The sequence below is a fragment of the Hyperoodon ampullatus genome, assembly GCF_949752795.1.
Source record: "Hyperoodon ampullatus genome assembly, chromosome: 13".
Taxonomy (NCBI): Eukaryota; Metazoa; Chordata; class Mammalia; order Artiodactyla; family Ziphiidae; genus Hyperoodon; species Hyperoodon ampullatus.
Window position 1 is genome coordinate 30716086 of NC_136926.1, and position 16514 is coordinate 30732599.

A 16514-nucleotide genomic window follows, 5' to 3' on the forward strand; every position below is an offset into this window, starting at 1 on the left:
GGCTTTTAACAAAAAAACTCAACTATAATTAATACCTAAATCCATTCCCTCTGAGTGAATTTCACGCACCAAAGGCCCTTTTCTGGCAGTGTGGTGGTTTTTCCCAGAGTTTTGTAGAATCCTTTTCCAGGGATGTTCCCTGCCCTGTTCCCTGCGGGTCTCACCTCCCTCTGAGCCAGGGGCCAGGCCACTGAGGGTGGGAGGCCCCCGCAGCAGTGCACGGGGAGGGGAGCTCCGGCCTCTTCAAGCACAGGGGACCCCAGCCCCAGGTCAGCAGCACCGCCGGCCGGCCTGCGAGGTTGGCTTCAGTTTGATTGTTCCGTTGTTTCCGTTTTCATGGGGGTCCAACGGTGGGATCTGGCGACCTGGAAGGAACGGAGGCCAAGGTTGAGTTCCTGTTCCCAGCCAACCCCACCCTGCTTCCACTTCTCCAGTCATGTGTGGGTTGCACATGAGGCAGAGGGGCTGTGGTATTAGCTCTTTCCCCCTCTCCCTCAGCTGTATGAAGTCAAGCTCAAGCGTAGAAAGTTAAGGAAAAGTAAAAGCAGCTTTCTGATAATAAGCATTTCCCTGGAGGTGGAGGCCCTGCTCCAGAGCCGGCATCCCTCTTCTCTGCACAAACAGTGGCCACTGGTTCCTCCCAGCCTTCCCCCGCATCCACCACCGGAATGAGCCCCTTCTCAGCTCCTAGTGAGGCCTCATCTTTGTGCTTCTAAAAACAGACCTGGCTTGGGAATTGTGATGGTCCCAGTAACATCACGTATTAACACTGAGCTCCTGTCCTTCATCCTGCCAACGCACTTACAGCATTAACTGGAAAGCCTTTGGAGACATTCTTCACAGGAAACAGTATCTTAAGTGTCATTCACAAGTAATCTTATTTTAATTTAGAGAATTAGCTGAGAGTCTCTGCTAACAAATCCAAAGTAAAAATTAAACAGGTAGTGGAGGGGGATAGGGTGTCGTAGTTAAAGAGTATGTGTTTTGTTTTTTGTGGGTTGTTTTTTTTGGGGGGGAGATGATAAAGAAATTCTAAAGCTGTGCTGATGGGTGCACATAAAAAACACTGAATTGTACATTTGGGTGAAATGTATAGTATGTGAGTTTTGTCTCAATAAAGCTGTCTTCTAAAAAGGCAATGGAATATGGAAATAACAAATATTTGTATAGAACCTCACAGTTAAAAGATTTTCACAGGCACATCTTCACTGGGTCCTGTGAAGCTGTGAAATGACTGTTATGATCACCATTTTACTATTAACTGGAGCACTCAGGCTACACCTGAAGGTCATTACCAAGGGGCACAGGTGGCTCTCTGATTATAACCTACATCTTGACTTTCTGATGGATCCCAAAGCCTGTGTCCCTCCCACTCTACCACGATAGCTCCTGATGCTACTTTTCTAACCCCCATGGAAAAGGCATGAAACACGAGCTCTAAAACAGGGATTTAAAAAAATCAGCTAATTAGGGCATCAGTTACTAGGTAACCAGTAATTAGAGATGGAAGGGAAATTAGTTCCAAGACAAAGCCCTTCCATGCAAGTGGATGCCCTAAGGACCATAAAGAGAGTCAAAACGCCCTGGAAGAGGTGCATTTTCACAAGGGTGGAAATCGTCAATTTCACAGGTATTAATGCATTGTGTAGATTGGGTGGTATGGCCACTCATCAAAGCTCAAGCATAAAGATTAAGGTCATTGGCAATTACCCAAAATTCAAAATTCGTGGTAGAGCTCTTATCCGCTTACGGGGCAGACATGAAGGCTGGAGGGATTTCTGCAGCTACTGCTTCTGCCAATCTGTGTCCTCCACAAAGCTTCGGCAGGTCATTCTCCAAACAGTTCTATCCTAATCCAGAAGCAAGTATGTACCTTCCTGTTCTGGACACGCTGTGTCTGTTTTATTAGTCATAAGAAAAGGGAAGGAAACAAAATGCCTCTCCTACTTTGTCGATCTTAAGTGATAAATAGAGGGGAAAGTTCCCAGTGACTACCAGTACTCTGATATATTTAGGTCAGATCTTCCCGGTCAAGTGTTCCATACGCCTCCAGAGAAAGTGATGTGTTTTGGAGGATGGTAGTGTCAAGTTATAGCATTACTGATGTTCTTTCTTTATTTATTTGAAGTATAGTTGATTTACAATCTTGTGTTAACTTCTGGTGTACAGCAAAGTGAGGCAGTTACACATACATATATATACATTCTTTTTCATATTCCTTTTCATTATGGTTTATCACAGGATATTGAATATAGGTCCCTGTGCTGTACAGTAGGACCTTGTTGTTTATCCATCCTATATATAATAGTTTGCCTCTGCTAACCCCAAACTCCCAGTCCTTCCCCCTCCCTCCCCCCCACCCCTTGGCAACCACAAGTCTGTTCTCTCCGTCTGTGAGTCTGTTTCTGTTTCATAGATAAGTTCATTTGTGTCATATTTTAGATTCCACACACAATTACTTACTTAAGTTGTTTAAATTAACATTTCGGATGCCTCCTGAGAGTGTTAGGAGCTGTAATAGGGGCTTTTGCATCTGAAATATTTTGGGACAAAACTATAATTCTGACCGGTGCGTGCCGCTGCCCTAGTTAACTAGTCAAGTACTGTTTACCGATCAGTTTTGACTACATCAAGATCAGTATCCTACACTCACATCAACCTCATGGTATTCTTAAGTTGTTAACTCTAAAGTTAGCAAAATAGCATTAAGCGGTAAGCCCTCCTATATGTGACCGATTCCACACGCCAAGTGTCATAAAGTTTCATAAGTTTTTTCCTAGGAAAAGTACCTCACATATAGAAAAAGCTCATCCAGAAGATTAAAGTCACAAAAGTGGAGTGAAGAGCTAGAAAGGGCAATGCCGGAGCTGCCCATCCCATCCCATCCCATCCACACCCTCCTTTGTCCCCATTCCTCCTCCTCTTCCCTGGCCCTCACTTCTCTCCTCAGCAGACGTCAGTGGGACAAGGTCTGGGAGCAAGATTAGGTAACACCCGAGGCAGCCCCTCAAGGAGACGCCCCTCTTATTTGTTTTAAACTGTGAGCAACGTTTCTGAATCAGTGTTGAACCCGGCTTCTGAGAGGAGCCAGGTTCTGTTTATCTTCAGAACATCCCAAATCTCACTGAATAGAACAAAATATTTCTCCGAGACAGAATTACTGCAGTTTGTTTACATATTTGGGTTCCATGTAAAATTTTGAGAAAAGGGCTGTTCTGCTAAAAAAAAAAAAAAAAAAATTTAAAAACCACTGATCCAAAACACCTTTGAGGCCATCTGCACTGGAATGTGAATTAAAGGCTTAGCTTAGTGTCCACTGACACATCAAGGCATTTTTATGGGTATCATGACATTTGTTTCTAGGTTTTGTTCCTGAGAATTGGGCCGCCCAAACCTTTTAGTCATGTCCAATTTTGTCATCATCGTGTAGATGTGGATAAAATCTTTGCATCATGGTCAATTGGAAAATGTTCTTTACAAATGTAGCAATTTCTCATTGAAAACTGCCCTCCTGGGGGAACATAATAGCTTTCATGGTTCCCCAATGAAGAGGGAAGGTGCTAACTAGCCGTGTGGCTCCAAGTACATCATTATAGTAACTGCTTCCCTTTAAGGAATAAAGAGCTGGTATTACAGCCTTAAAATTCCCTTTTAATACCAATAAAAAGACATTTTCACACTTGTTCTGTGAATAAAGTTTCTTCAGTAACTCCTTAAAAAAAAAAAAAAGAATTACTGCAGTTTCCTTAGACTTTGTGTTTCTCAGCTGGTGGAAGGAGTTTTGAGATCTGAGTGAGGCTGCTCCAGGTGAGTGAATTCAGACATGCTCTCTGCTCTCTCCAAGACGGCCTTTCCTCACCTTCAAAAAGAACACGGGAAGTAGCCCGACAACCACCACACATCACAGACGCTGTGGTTAATGTGCCAGGAACCCAGGACAATGGGCGGGTCCCCAGCATCCCAGGCTCTGGATGCAGCTATGTATCAACCCCTGCCTCCCCCTCCACGCAATGGATGCTTAGGGTTCAGTTACTAGGATGGGGCCCATCCTGCTCTTCTCCTAAACACCCAGCTGGGGAGGGGCCCACACGTTCCAGCTTCAAACAGTAAGAAGAAAGGAAGTGCTTCCACTTTCAGGCAGAGAAAGGAAAGCTGGGCCCTAACAACGATGCAAGCACCTTAAAAAGTGCAGGAAGCCATCAGCGCTGTGAAAACACACCAAGAACTCGGATCTTGTGGTCTGAGTTATTTGGAACTTACTCAAAGCTTAAATGCACTTACACAATAGCATAGTTCCGGAAAATACCATAGCGTTTGGTACCAAGGTGATCACCTTGGAACACTGTTGAATCAGTATTAATTACATGGGCACAGAATTGGACAAAAATATACACACAAACATCTGAAAGAAACATCACTCCATGTTTCTGCTCTTATAAAATGTCCTCTGAGTACACAACCTCCAAACAGCTCGTTCTGGAGTATAAGTCCTATGGCAGCATGTTTATTTTAATAAGGTTTGGATTGTGTAAGATTCTGCTTGGGAAAAGTTAAAAGACTTTTTTTTTTTTGGAGTTCCGTTTTCCTGAAAGTTGATAGACCAGAGAAAAAGCATGTTTAATAAATGATTCCTCAAGAATTCAATATGTGAGAAAACAAACTCCAAGCCTATCAACTGTATCGTGGCTCTGGACTGGGGCTGTAATGCTTTTACACACAACAAAATAAAACAGCAGGCTCAGCTGCAGCTGTCTTCTGCCCTGTGTAGCGACCGGCCGCTTTCTGCACAGGCCTGGAGTCCTCCCTGACAAGTCGCTGTTTGCATTCTTCTCTCTTATCCCAGTCCCAGGATTTATGAGGCTCAGCTTTGTCTGGTTGGTGTTAGAGGTGCTGGTACTTGCCCTGTCACTTCCATTTCTTGATCCTGATTTTCTGAATCATCCAGAGACCAAGTTTACTAGGACTTGGCAGTCTTTGCCCTTGATCATGACCTCCACGCCTCTCCATTTAGAGGGGGGTTTCTATGGCCCACTGAGGTGCTCACAATCACGGGACCCTGCCCTAGAAATAGAGTGGGGCAGGTGACACATGCATGACACGAGGTCATCCTCTGAACCGTCCCTTTGCTGTCGTAAAGAAGACAATATTGGGATTATGAGATGACCTGGAACATTAGAGTCTAGACCTCGGAAGGTGCTAACATTCTGTGCAGGACCAGCATGGCTTAGGATTCAGGAAGTGGATTCAGCCGGCGGCTGGCAGAAAATCCAGGTCAGGGATAATGAGAGCCTTAATTTGGGTGCAGTGGAGAGAAGCAGAAAACAGGGGTGGAAGGAGAACCGTAGGAAGACACCTGGCAGACGTGACAATTGATTGGATGTGGGAGGGTGAAGAGACGGGGGAGGAAAACTGAAGTTCAAGTCTAGGAGCCGCGGGAACGGTGATGCCCCAGCAGAGAAGGAAGGGAGGGGGCAGATCACCACTGGCCGTTAGTCCAAAATGGCAAACGGCCTCAGCACGGAGGGGCTTAAGTTACGCGAAGATCATCAGGCTTCCTTACCATTCAGAGGCATCGTTTCCTTTTATTTATTTTTTAAATTAATAGATTATATTTTGGGGAAGGGAGGTAGCTTTAGGTTTACAGAAAAAATTGAGCATAAAGTTCAGAGAGTTCCCATACACTCCTCCTCCTAACTCCCAATTTTCTCTATTTTAATGTCTTGCAGGAGTGTGGAACATTTATTACAATTGATGAGCCACTACTGATCATTAGGTGAAGTCCATGGTTTCCATGAGGGCTCACTCTTAGTTCTGTACATTCTATGGGTTTTGAGAAATGTATAATGACATGTAGCCACCATCACAGTATCACACAGAATAGTTTCACTGCCAGAAAAGTCCCCGAGCTCCACCTATTCATCCCTCCCTCCTTCCCGCCCCTAGCCCCTGGCAACCACGGATCGTTTTACTGTCCCCACAGTTGTGCCTTTTCCAGAGTGTCATACAGTTGGAATCATACAGTATGTAGCCTTTTCAGACTGGCTTCTTTCACTTGTAAATATGCATTTAACATTCTTCCATGTCTTTTCATGGCCTGATAGCTCATTTCCTCTTATTGCTGGAAAATATTCCATTGTGTGGATATATCCCTTTTAATTTTTTAGTTTAACATTTAAAAATTATAAGACGCAAAAAAAAAAAAAAAACCCACAAGCCACAAAGAACAAATCTAATAAGCTAGACTTCATCAAAATGAAAAACTTCTGCTCTTCCAAAGACGTTGTCAAGAAAGTGAAAACCCAAGCCACAGCCTGGGGGAAAATATTTGAAAGACAATTATCTGATAAAGAACATGTATCCAAACTATATAAATAATCTTTAGAACCCAATAATAAGAAAACAACTCAATACAAAACGGGCAAAAGTTGAACAGACACTTCCCCAAAGAAGACACAAGGATTGTGAATAAGCACATGAAAAGGCACTCAACATAATCTGTCGTTAGGAAGATGGACGTCAAAACCGCAAGGAGAGACCACTATATTCCCATTCGAATGACTGAAATTTTATCAACTGACCATTCCACGTGCTGGCAAGGAGCTGGAGCTACTGGAGCTCTCCTGTACTGGTGGTGGGAATGTAAAATGCTAAAACTGCTTTGGAACAGTCTGGGGGACCCTTAGAGTGTGAACCGTTACCTGTGAGATAAGCCAGTTGCGCCACTTCTAGGTATTTACCCACACAGACTTGTACATGAAAGCTCATCGCAGCCTTGCCTGTAATTAATTGCCAAAACCTGAAAACAACCCAAATGTTTAGGTGAATGGATTAACAAATTTTTACTAACATTATGAAATACCACTCGGTACTAAAATGGAACTCAGCAAAATCCATTGTGTCTTAAAGTCGGATCAGGACAACTGACCTAATTGCTTGCACAAAGAAATTGCAAGGAGGGAACCTACTGCTAAGGAGGGGCTTAAAAGACACACCAGCTAATTTTATCAATTTTATCCACTGTGTGTGGAGCTTATTTGCATCCTGATCCAAACGAACTATAAAATGCAAACAAAGAAACCATTTATGATAATTATGAACCACTGAAAATCTGAACACTGGATGTTTGATGATATTAATATGATTATAGCATTATGATTATTAAGGTGAGCATGTCATTGTTTTATGTAAAAAAAAAGTTACTTGCTGAAAATATTTACAGATGAAATGATGTCTGGAATTCCCTTCGAAATAATACAGGCGGGGGGGTCGGTGGGAGTAGGGGGTAGGGATGAAACCAGCTTGGTTATGAGTACAGTCTGCCCTCTATATCTGCAGGTTCTGTATCCACAGATTCAACTTACCGCAGACTGAAAATATTTGAGGAAAAAAAAAATTCCAGAAAGTTCCAAAAAGTAAAAGTTGAATTTGCCACATTGGCAACTATTTGAATAGCATTTACATTGTATTTACAACTATTTGCATAGCATTGACATTGTCTTAGGTATTATTTGTAATCTAGAGATTATTTAAAGTATACGGCAGGGGGCTTCCCTGGTGGCGCAGTGGTTGAGAGTCCGCCTGCCGATGCAGGGGACACGGGTTCGTGCCCCGGTCCGGGAAGATCCCACATGCCGCGGAGCGGCTGGGCCTGTGAGCCATGGCCACTAAGCCTGCGTGTCCTGAGCCTGTGCTCCGCAACGGGAGAGGCCACAACAGTGAGAGGCCCGCGTACAGCAAAAAAAAAAAAAAAAAAAAAAAAGTATACGGCAGGATGTGCTTGGTTATATACAAATACTACACCCTTTTATATAAGGGACTTGAGCAACCTCGCTGGGGCCCTAAGCAATCCTCCAAGGATACCAGGTGACGACTGTACCTGATGGTTCACTATGTTATTCAGTTTACTGGTGTATATGTTTAAATTTTTCTGTAATAAAGTCTTTTGTTAAGTTCCCTGCAATCTCACCGCCATGAAACAACCACTGTTAACATTTTAATGTGTGTATCTTCCCAATATTTGCCCAGGAGAATATATTTACTATTATATATTATATGGTTCATATTTTATAAAATCAGGATATTATACAAACTGCTCTATAACTTTGGTTTCACACTCAACAATTTATCTTTTTATGTCACTAAAGACAGATTTACAAACTCATTTTTAATCACTAGTTTATACTGGTGTCCCATGATTTTTAAAAAATTATTTCCCAAGTTTTGGACAGTTAAGTCATTTCCTGTTTTTCACCATCATGATAATGTTACCATAAACTGCCATCTGCAATGAGAAGTGACACAGACTAGCAGTTGAGAGCCTGGGTTCTGAAGCCCTGCTGCCTGGCTTCTAATCCTGACCCTCTGTGACCTGAAGCAAGTCACAAACCTCTCCACACCTCAACTTCCTCAGATATAAAATAGGGATGATAACAGTGCCTATTTCATAAGATAAACGGTGCATTAATGAGCTAATATATATTTAAGCAATTGCAACAATGGCGCAGAATGACAATTTGCTCTATGTGAAACATCATTACTACATTTTGCACGCCTGGTCAATTTCTTCTTTAGAATCACTGGGATAAAAGATATGCATGTTTAGGGCTTTTGAGACCCAACTTACCCACATTCTGAAACTACATTCTTTTGCAGAGGTCTCCTATCATTGCATTTGGTAAATTAACTTTGAGGGGTTAAGAAAGTGGACAGGCTTTGTCTTTGTCCTTTCCTTGTCCCACAAAGGCTAAACTTACCTTCATTTGACAGTTTGCTGTACTATTATAAAATGTGCAAATGTTTTGTTTTGTTTTAAAATTTCTTTAACCTGCTCCAAACCAAAAGTGTCCACCTAGAGAATTTCAAAATCCAGTGAACTTAAAATAGCTAACACTCTGTGCAAGAAATGATTGCAGACAAGACACGATTACTGCCCATAAGCCTTAACTTCCTGTCTTTCATGTTAACACCCTATTCTAATTTTTCCAGGCTCTAATTACATTCACTTTAAAAAAAACCAAATATTTCTCACCTTGTTCTCAAACTAATAACAAACAAAAGCCTAGTTTCATCTCCAGATGTGATGTTCAGGACAAAGCCTGTGTTCTCTAGTCAGTATTCAAGTTAACTGAGCAGAAGCACAGCTGTCCAGCCTAGGTCCTGCCCAATCCAGACATGTTTCTGTTGAGCCTGCAGCCCCAAGTCTTTTTGCCCTCGGGGAGAGATTCTTTTTAAAGGGTGGGGGACTTGAGTTGCATAACTGAAATCCACAAAGCAAACCTTGTTCCCCATGCTCCAGAATCCTGTCTGCCAGGCTCTTAGCAAACCCAGCCTCAGAGGACTTGCTCCTGTGCTCACTTTCCTCCTTCCAGGGAAGAGGGCCTGGGGTGCATCTCAGGACCATGCTGTTCCTTGTTCCCCATTCGGACCACTACCCAGTGTTCCTGGTTCTACTCCCAAAAGACTTCTGAAATTCACATCCACGTTTTTCCTCCTCATCCAGGCCTCTCTCCTAAAGGACCACAACAGCATCCTCCTCCTCCAGACACATTCTCCAGGGTGGATCTTCCCACTACAAGGCCTGCAAGCATCTGGCTCAGTCTCTAACACCCCTTCCCCCCCCACCCCCCCATGTGGTCCCTGAGCTCCCACCTTGCAGCCCACCCACCTCCTTTGTCTTCCTTAAAGGATCCATCACTTCCTGCCTCGGGAACTCACACACCGTGTCCACTTGGCCCGACTGCTCTTCGTGAGCTCTCTGCCCTCTTCTCATTTTTCGGGTCTAGCCTAAAACCATCTCCCTGGGGAGACCTTCCCCAGCCAATCTAAAGTCCCCACCTGTAACTGTCCCCATGGTCCTTGTACTTTTGCTTCTCAGCCTTGACTACGATGTGTAATTACACGCCCACTTGACTGTACCCACAGCCTGTCTCCCCACTCGACCGTCAGTCTGTTTTGTTCCCCAGGCTGTCCCTGGTGTCCAGCATGGCCCCTGTCCCACAAAAGAGAGAAGAAGAGAGAGACAGGAGGCCTGTCCAATGGGCTGGTGTTAGCCAACTTAAGTACCCATAGAAAAGTGACACATTTCACTTGATCTAGTGAATCCCCTGAAATATTATCTCCTGGAACAGCATGAGATGAGCTGGAAGGTCCAGAGTCAAAAACCTCCATTGGGCACACTCTTATTTCCTAGCCTCATCTTTATGGGGAATGTGCCAGAAGGAGATCAGCTCCCAGAGGACTTACAGCTCACCAGAAGAAGAGATGCATACCTGGAACCCTTGGAGAATCACTCAGAGAAAGAATATGTCCAAGTGTCAAAGTGATGGAGCAGACCATAGTAACCTTAAGTCAAAGGTGAGAGCCATGCATGAGACTTCACGAAGGAAGGAGATTCCAGGGAATTATCATCTGTGGGGAGGAAGGGAGGAGCATCTCATGCAGGGTGGGGCGGGAGAGAGCGAATGTACGAAGGAGGGAGCAAAGACGAAGCCTTTACTGCTGTCAGGGCTCCTCACCTGCCTCTCAAGGTGACTGAGACGGGCAGAGTCGTTTCATAGGGAAGACCATAGAGGTTTGGGACAGCAATCAAGTATTCTCTGTGTTTCCACACACCAATTTAAAAACTCAATGGACAATAATTTTATTGGCTAAGAATCCTTCCTATGTTTTAACTCAAAGAGGAAAACGTTAGTGTTCAAACTAAAGGTATAAAAACCCAGGAAAAAAAAAAAAAAAGAACAACCCCATGGGACTTCCCTGGCAGTCCAGTGGTTAAGACTCTGCACTTCCAATGCAGGGGGTGTGGGCTTGATCCCTGATTGGGGAACTAAGATCCCACATGCCACGTGGTGTGGCTGAAAAAAAAGAACAACCCTGAATGGAGATGCACGAAAGAACATTAGCCACACACCGTTGGGTAAAGCGGGTCCAAAAGTGAGCGGTGGAAAAGGACACCAGGAGGATGCCAACCAGAGAACGAAGTGGGCACAGACCCCCCCCAAAGGGCAGCACCAAACACTTTACGGGGCAGCTTCAGTCTGAAAACAGTATTTTGCTAACAATTTCCAGTTACGAAATATATTAACTTATGTTCCCCAAACACAGTTGTCTCATTTCTGGCTTACAGGCCTTCTGGGAATGTAAAAGGGAAACACTGGTCTCTTGCTCTGAGTCCGTATGAATCAATTTTGCTTAAGCACACCTCTTTAACAGCTTTTCTTCTCACTCCTCCTGCATGGTTTTCTGTGACTGCTCTCTCCCGGGCATGTTGTCTCTGCAACCCTGCTCTGGGGGGCACAGGTGTCAGCAATATCTTGACCTATTTTGAGTTCAGGGAGGAGCATATGCAATACAAGTTGGAACAGGGGGCAGGAAAATAAACGAGGTGTCTGCTGTAATATATCTAGGTGCGCTCGGTACTGTGTTTTAAGTTAACCTGTAAGTGGGTGACAACACCCCACTCTGGAGACATGCACCTGAAGGAACAGAGGCCAGGGAGGCACCAGGGTCCACATTATAAATATGGACGGAGATCTCGCCACTGTCTGGGTATCCACAGGCTTCTTGCTAAGGCAACTCTAACCAAAGTCTAATGAAACAGAAACAAACAACTGTTTATTTGATGTGGGAGATGAGGAGATACAAGAATTCAATGGCTTCTCTACGAATTAATGATCTGAAGCTATGATTACCCAGTGCTATAAGCAAAACATTTTCTTTTTTAATTAAATGAAGCAGACCACCAGGCTCTCAGGAATTCCTTATGCAAAGTCTCCATCACTTTGATCCATACAGACCTCATATGCGTGAAGGGATTTATACTGGCTGAACAGAGCAAAGGAATAGCTTTTGAGTCGAGAGACTAATGCTTGGGCTTAGGCTTCTTTTCTTCCTTGAAGTCCTTATGTCATTTTATATTAAAAGCGTGACTTTGCAGAAACCTCGGAAGGTCCCCTAGCTCGTGCAGAAATCCCAAGGTGAATTTCAGGTACACAGAGCTGCGTGGGTGCTGGGGAGAGGGCTCCGGAAAATACCAGGAGCCGCGCAGGGACGGCTGTGAATGTCACAGTTGTCCGGAGCTCTCCTGCTGCATTAATTAGAACCACTAATACATGTTCATAAAAACAAAATGTTTACCAGCTGTACAACTCGCCTGACGTACCAGAAAAGCTGAACGTCCCCAGAAAAGACAGAGTTTGAAGAAATACGAGGTTAGCGGAATGAGCTCAATCCAAACCCTCTTAGACGTCACCCAGACTCACACGGTGCAGCCCTGCACCCACGGCCCAATTTCGGGAAGAACCAGGAGTCTGAGGATGTGGGGTTTCCAACGTAAAACTACAGCCCCAGGGCTTCCCTGGTGGCGCAGTGGTTGAGAGTCCGCCTGCCGATGCAGGGGACACGGGTTTGTGCCCCGGTCCGGGAAGATCCCACATGCCGCGGAGCGGCTGGGCCCGTGAGCCATGGCTGCTGAGCCTGCGCGTCCGGAGCCTGTGCTCCGCAACGGGAGAGGCCACGACAGTGAGAGGCCCGCGTACCGCAAAAAAAAAAAAAAGAAAGAAACTACAGCCCTGGTGCGCGCTAGTCCGACCTCCGAGACCCGAGAGCTCAGAGAACACTATTGTTTTGAGGGTGAAACCACAGCAGGAATACAAAGCCTTCTGAAGGAGGAAGGAAGGGAAGTGGATGTGGACCCCAGCGAACAAGTGGGACCAGGGCTGCAGAGAGCTCCACGGCTTCTTTCGCGGGTTCTTGGGCCCTGTAAGTAACCCAGGTCAGAGTTCCTCATGTGCGGTGAAGTCTCCTTCAAGCCAAGAGAAACAAGCAAAATATTCCCTGCTGTGGGTTCTCAGAGTCTGAAGTAACAAACCAAAACCAGCAGAAAGGAAATCAAATCTGTCCTGGGAAGCACGGCCCCTCTGCCTCTGAGAGGTTCGCCAACAGGGACTGCAGGCTGCACGGAGACCAAAACATCAGTTTCCCTTCTGGAATTCCCTTCTGGAATTGCCTGCAGCCCAGATTCTTGAGAACAACTGCCAACTGTTCTGGGGTTCGGCCTTTCCTGAGATGGGCACCCCAGGGCTTTGGGTCTCTGCACCTGGCTAGGCACACGCTCCGAGGGCATCTCAGGACACAGTTTCCTGAGACAGCCACCGGCAGGTCACTCTCTGGGGGGACCCAGGATGGAAAGCTGTTACCAAGGAAGCTGTGAAGGTTCAAGCTGGCCGTCAGCTGGGGAACAGCCACAGATAAAGGTTATTTGTGAGACCAACATAAAGATAGGGAAGCAAACATGACCCAGGACTGGGGACAAAGACAAGAGCCATCAGCTTCCATCAGTAACTGATCAGATGGACCCAGAGATGATCATGCTGAGTGAAGTAAGCCAGGCAGAGAACGACAAATACCATATGATATCACTTCTTACACGTGGAGTGTAAAAAAAAAAATACAAATGAATTTATTTACAAAACAGAAACAGCTCACAGACATAGAAAACAAACTTATGGTCACCAAAGGGGAAGGGGAGGGATAAAGTAGGAGTTTGGGGTTGACATATACACACGACTACATATAAAATAGACAACCAATAAGGACCTGCTGTATAGCACAGGGAACTGTGCTCAATATCTTGTAATAACCTATAAGAGAAAAGAATCTGAAAAAAAGTATATATATATACACACACACACGTATAACTGAATGACTTTGCTGTATACCTGAAACTAACATAACATTGTAAATCAACTATACTTCAATTAAAAAAAAAAAAAAACTCGGGACTTCCCTGGTGGCGCAGTGGTTGAGAGTCCGCCTGCCGATGCAGGGGACATGGGTTCGTGCCCCGGTCCGGGAAGATCCCACATGCCACAGAGCAGCTAGGCCCGTGAGCCATGGCCACTGAGCCTGTGCATCCGGAGCCTGTGCTCCGCAACGGGAGAGGCCACAACGGTGAGAGGCCCGTGTACCACAAAAAAACAAAAAAAACTCATCAGAAATGAGGAAAAGTTTTCCACACCAACTCTCCACCCACTTCCCAACTTCAGGTCACATGGGATGGAGACACCACTTCTTGCCGAAGGTCACCAGGCAAAAGAAATGACTAAAAGCTTCTCTTGTTTCGTTTGCCCAGAGTCATTCAGTTTCACGGGTGACTTTGGTTTTCTATACCTTTATCACTCTCTATTTTCTTTCTCCTCCCCTGGACATACTAACATAAAATGCTATAAAATACATAATTCTTTGATTAAAATAAATTTTATTTTTCAACAGGATTACTTCATTTTGATTCACGAAACCCAGACTCGGCAGGTGAAAGCACAGACTCGTGGAGATGGAGAATGCGGATGCACTGTGTGGGTCTGCAGTAACCAGGGCAGAACTGCAGGGTTTAGTATCCGTGGCATCGGACAAATTCACACAGAGGAAATGCTCTCCTCTGGAGCTCCCTGGTTTTTACCCTCTGACTCCCAGAGCATAAAAATGAAAGCTATGCGGAAAACACAAATCAGGTACTTACTGATTCCTTGAAAGAGCTCTTCGATATTAATTGCGTTCTTTGCACTGGTCTCAACCACAACAGCACCAATGGACTCTGCATACTCCTTAGCATCCTTCAAGGGCACCTCCCTGGAAAAGAGGGCAAACCCAGACAGAGATGAATGCTCGTTTGTACAGGATAAATAACCCGACAGAGCAAAGAAAAAGCTCACGTGCAAATAGCTCCCTTGTGGTCCTGCAGAATAACTCGGTTGCTCAGCAAGTATTGAAAACCTAAGATGGGTGAGGCTTTTTCAAGTTTAAAACCTGGTCTCGGGCATCCATGGAGATAAATTACTGTCCCCGGTCCCACCGAAGGAAAGAACTCCAGAACAGTAGGAAAGGCTTTAGGAGTAAGGCCAGCTTTCAGAGTTAGGATTCATTCCAAAAGTTTTTTCCCATAATAATGACTCAATATTTTTAAAAATTTGTGTATGTGCACATGCATGCATACATGCTTTTCTAAGGATTTCCATATATTGCCTTTTATAAATCAGAGAAAATATGTGACATGATCTGGAAGTTTGGCAGTGAGCATGTTCACAGCTCCAAGGCACATTTAGATGAATAATCTAAAAAGACATTTATTGATGTACTTTTCATGTGAAGATACTGCAGTGGATCCAAACATTTAAAAAGACACAGTGCCTATTCTCCAGAAGTTTATTGATGTATTCAACCAATATTTAGTGAGTGCTGTTGTATGCCAGCCTTTCTTTCAGGTGTAGAGAAAACCCTAGTCCCTGCCTTCTGGAATCTACACTTGAGAGCAAAGACACACACACCCACGGACACGCGAAGACACAACACTGTCATATCTGTATGGATAGCAAAGTGCTCAGGAGTAGCCGGGTAGAGAGCCATGCATTTGATCAACGGAACCCAGGCAGGTGCCTTGGAGGTCACTGAAGTGTGGCCATGAGCGTCAGCGAGAACATGGACCAGGGCCTGAGATACAGCAGCCTGACGAAGGCCCCCCAGGTGGGGAGCGCCCTCATTCCCCCATCCCAGGTGCCATGGAAAGTCAACTCTGCACCCAACCAGCACTGCCTTGGGTACAATGGAGGGTTGACGATGAAGGACGTGGGGTCTGAGTGCAGAGAAAGTCAGTGATGGGGCTGAGAGGGTCCAGCAGGGATCGTGGATGGGCAGGTGGGCACCTAGTGGTCATGGAGGGCCAGCGACAGGGTCAGCTCCACATCCTAGGGAAACAGGGGCACGAAAGGGACTAGAGGGGGAGGCAGGGGAGAGTTTGTCAGCTCCTCCAGTGCTGCAGGCAAGAGAATGCAGGGCTGGACTAGGGGGATGCTATAGGGAAAGGGCAGAGGGCAGGGGAAAGTCAAAACTGGGAGGGCAGTTCTACTATAGGCCTCATCGATGGTTTCAACTGGTTCATAAAGTTACTGGGAAGGGCTTCCCTGGTGGCGCAGTGGTTAAGAATCCTCCTGCCAATGCAGGGCACATGGGTTCGAGCCCTGGTCCGGTAAGATCTCATATGCCACAGAGTGACTAAGCCTGTGCGTCACAACTACTGAGCCCACGTGCCTAGAGCCCGTGCTCTGCAACGAGAAGCCACCGCAATGAGAAGCCCTCGCACCACAACGAATAGTAGCCCCCGCTCGCCGCAACTAGAGAAAGCCCGCGCGCAACAACGAAGACCCAGTGCAGCCAGAAATAAAATAAATAAAACAAATAAATGTATATTAAAAAAAAAAAAGTTACTGGGCAACTTCTACCTGGCATTTAAATTCTCTCCAGACCCCAAATCATATGAGAGGAGGACTTTTCAGGCACTTCCTGGGAAAGGGTCCCACTGCCACCTTCAAGACGGTGGTCCCAGGAGAAAAGAGGCCTCCTGAGCCGTGTCAGCTGGAATCTGCACTTGCGTTATCATTCTCACCAAAGATGCACCGGGCAAAATGACCCTCCTGAATCTACCCTCTTTCTTGTTTTCTAACAGACAAGCCCCGGGCCTC

The 16514-nt window shown here is 45.3% G+C and overlaps 1 protein-coding gene across 1 annotated transcript in view; it reads right to left on the reverse strand.

Moving 5' to 3' along the window:
- Window positions 1–270: 270 nt before the first annotated feature.
- The window catches only part of RAB31 (RAB31, member RAS oncogene family), a gene marked incomplete at both ends in the record, with an annotated part of 108900 nt that continues 92656 nt past the window's right edge, over window positions 271–16514 (reverse strand). The window contains 2 exons of the mRNA XM_079717372.1: window positions 271–365; window positions 14519–14628. Of these exons, the coding sequence (XP_079573498.1) occupies window positions 271–365; window positions 14519–14628 (205 nt within the window). The remainder of the gene's footprint in view (window positions 366–14518; window positions 14629–16514) is intronic.